At 41.4% G+C, this 1,805-nt stretch overlaps 1 protein-coding gene across 1 annotated transcript; it reads right to left on the reverse strand.

The window, feature by feature from the left end:
• Positions 1 to 208: 208 nt before the first annotated feature.
• On the reverse strand, positions 209 to 1,499 carry LOC111903264 (protein EXORDIUM-like 3). The gene has a single exon (XM_023899046.3). It carries the CDS (start codon positions 1,479 to 1,481, stop codon positions 372 to 374), a length of 1,110 nt encoding a protein of 369 aa, XP_023754814.2. The 5' UTR covers positions 1,482 to 1,499; the 3' UTR covers positions 209 to 371.
• Between the last annotated feature and the right edge of the window lie 306 nt (positions 1,500 to 1,805).

Below are 1,805 nucleotides of genomic sequence, written 5' to 3' on the forward strand. Positions count from 1 at the left end.
TTTCTATAAAAATAAAAAAAAGGCTACGATGTTGATGTCTTTTAATATTAGAAAAAATAACAAAAATAATTTATAAATTAGCTTTTCAATAAACTAGTTTATAAAGTTTAAAGCTAATTTTTTTAGCTAACCCCAAACACAATATAAACTAGTATTTTTAAACCGTTACCTTTGACGTTATGGCGGGAAAACCAAATGCGACAAGAAAGAGCATAAACTATAATTAACTTCATTAATAATATATTAATGATAATAATAATGATTAACAAGCACTTAAATAAAAAAGAAAAAAAGAAGAAAAGTACAAAAAGTCTAAAAAGCCCCCGTACACCATAAACAGCGAAACATGGTTTCGTCCTCTTTACCTTTTATCAATCAAGCGCATTCGGGCCAGTACAGTAATTTACCACATGATTCCACACCCACTGCACCAAGAACCTCCGTCGGATCCCATGCATATTATACGTGGCACCATCTTCATCGTTCAACATCTGCCCAGTGTAGGACCCACCACCGCCGGTCCCGTAAATACCCTCACATAGATCGGCGATCTCCACCGGAAACGACGGGTCTTCACCGGCGTACCAGGCGTTCGCCAACGGGTTCGAAGCTACCTCCGCAATCTCGTGAGCTATCACACTAATCATCCCGTCGATCGCCGCCTCACCATTGGGAGATTTCAGAGGTTTCAAACCAGGAATATAATCAGGTACAGAGAAAGGGTATGCACACATACCTGGGCATAATTTTGCAGAATTTCCGACCCACGCGTACGGCAGCGTGTACCCAACAATCGAAGGGAATGTAAAGTAGTGGAACCCACAGACGTTTTGGCAGAAATCCTCGACGTATACGTCATCGGCGGTGAGTAAAAGGTATACACCGCCTTTCGGATGAATCGGTAAGGGTTTTGTTTTCGCCGTGACGGCGGATTTTATCACCGATTGTATGGATAGACGGGTTAGGGTTTTACCATGAGATAACAACCGGTCGTTTTTCTCTTCGCCAAGCCGGACCGACCGGGTGATGTTGGAACCGGTTTGGTCTGTGTAGAGCTGGACGGTTTTCCACCAACCAGAAACAGACGGCGAGCGGCGGTCGTCGGCGGCTGATATTGAGTTGATGAACTCGCGGATGATTCGTTTCTGGGAGCTTGGCCAGGTTCCGTACCAGATAATGTGCACGGTGATGTTAGATGTAAGAACTGGTCCCATGTGATATTTTAATTTGACGAACTCCGACGACCCTTCGTACTTTTTATAGCCTCCGAACTCGAGCTCCGTGACGTTGTTTTTCATATGGGGCAAGGGGCGCCATGCCGTAGAAAGACGAAGGAAGAAAAAGAAGAGTAGGGATAGGGTGTGAAGCGATGGAGCCATTGACCGGCGACTGCCATCTGAGCGGCAGCGCATTTTAGTAGAGTGGTTGATGAAAAGTGGCACAGATACATGGATGGTGAGGCGGTGTTTGCATATATACATGGAGAACAGTTTATTTGAATGTGGCAATGTGCGTACTAAAAATGGGTAAATTACAAATCACCGCCCTTAACCTTAAATATTCCAAAATATCGTCCTTCTTATTTGTTAAATAGTTCTTTCACGGGTTAAGCACTATCATAAAATAATCATTAATTTTACAAAGTAATCACTAATACTATAAAAATAAATTTCCAAATTTCTCTTTCAGAAAATGCCTTATCTACCGAGCTTGTACAATTTTATTTTATTAAATCATGGATTTTCAATTATTTTTCAAAAATAGTATCACTATTCGCTATGTCGCAAAATAGCTAGCTATGTTTA

This window comes from Lactuca sativa, chromosome 2, assembly GCF_002870075.4.
Source record: "Lactuca sativa cultivar Salinas chromosome 2, Lsat_Salinas_v11, whole genome shotgun sequence".
NCBI classification, from domain to species: domain Eukaryota; kingdom Viridiplantae; phylum Streptophyta; class Magnoliopsida; order Asterales; family Asteraceae; genus Lactuca; species Lactuca sativa.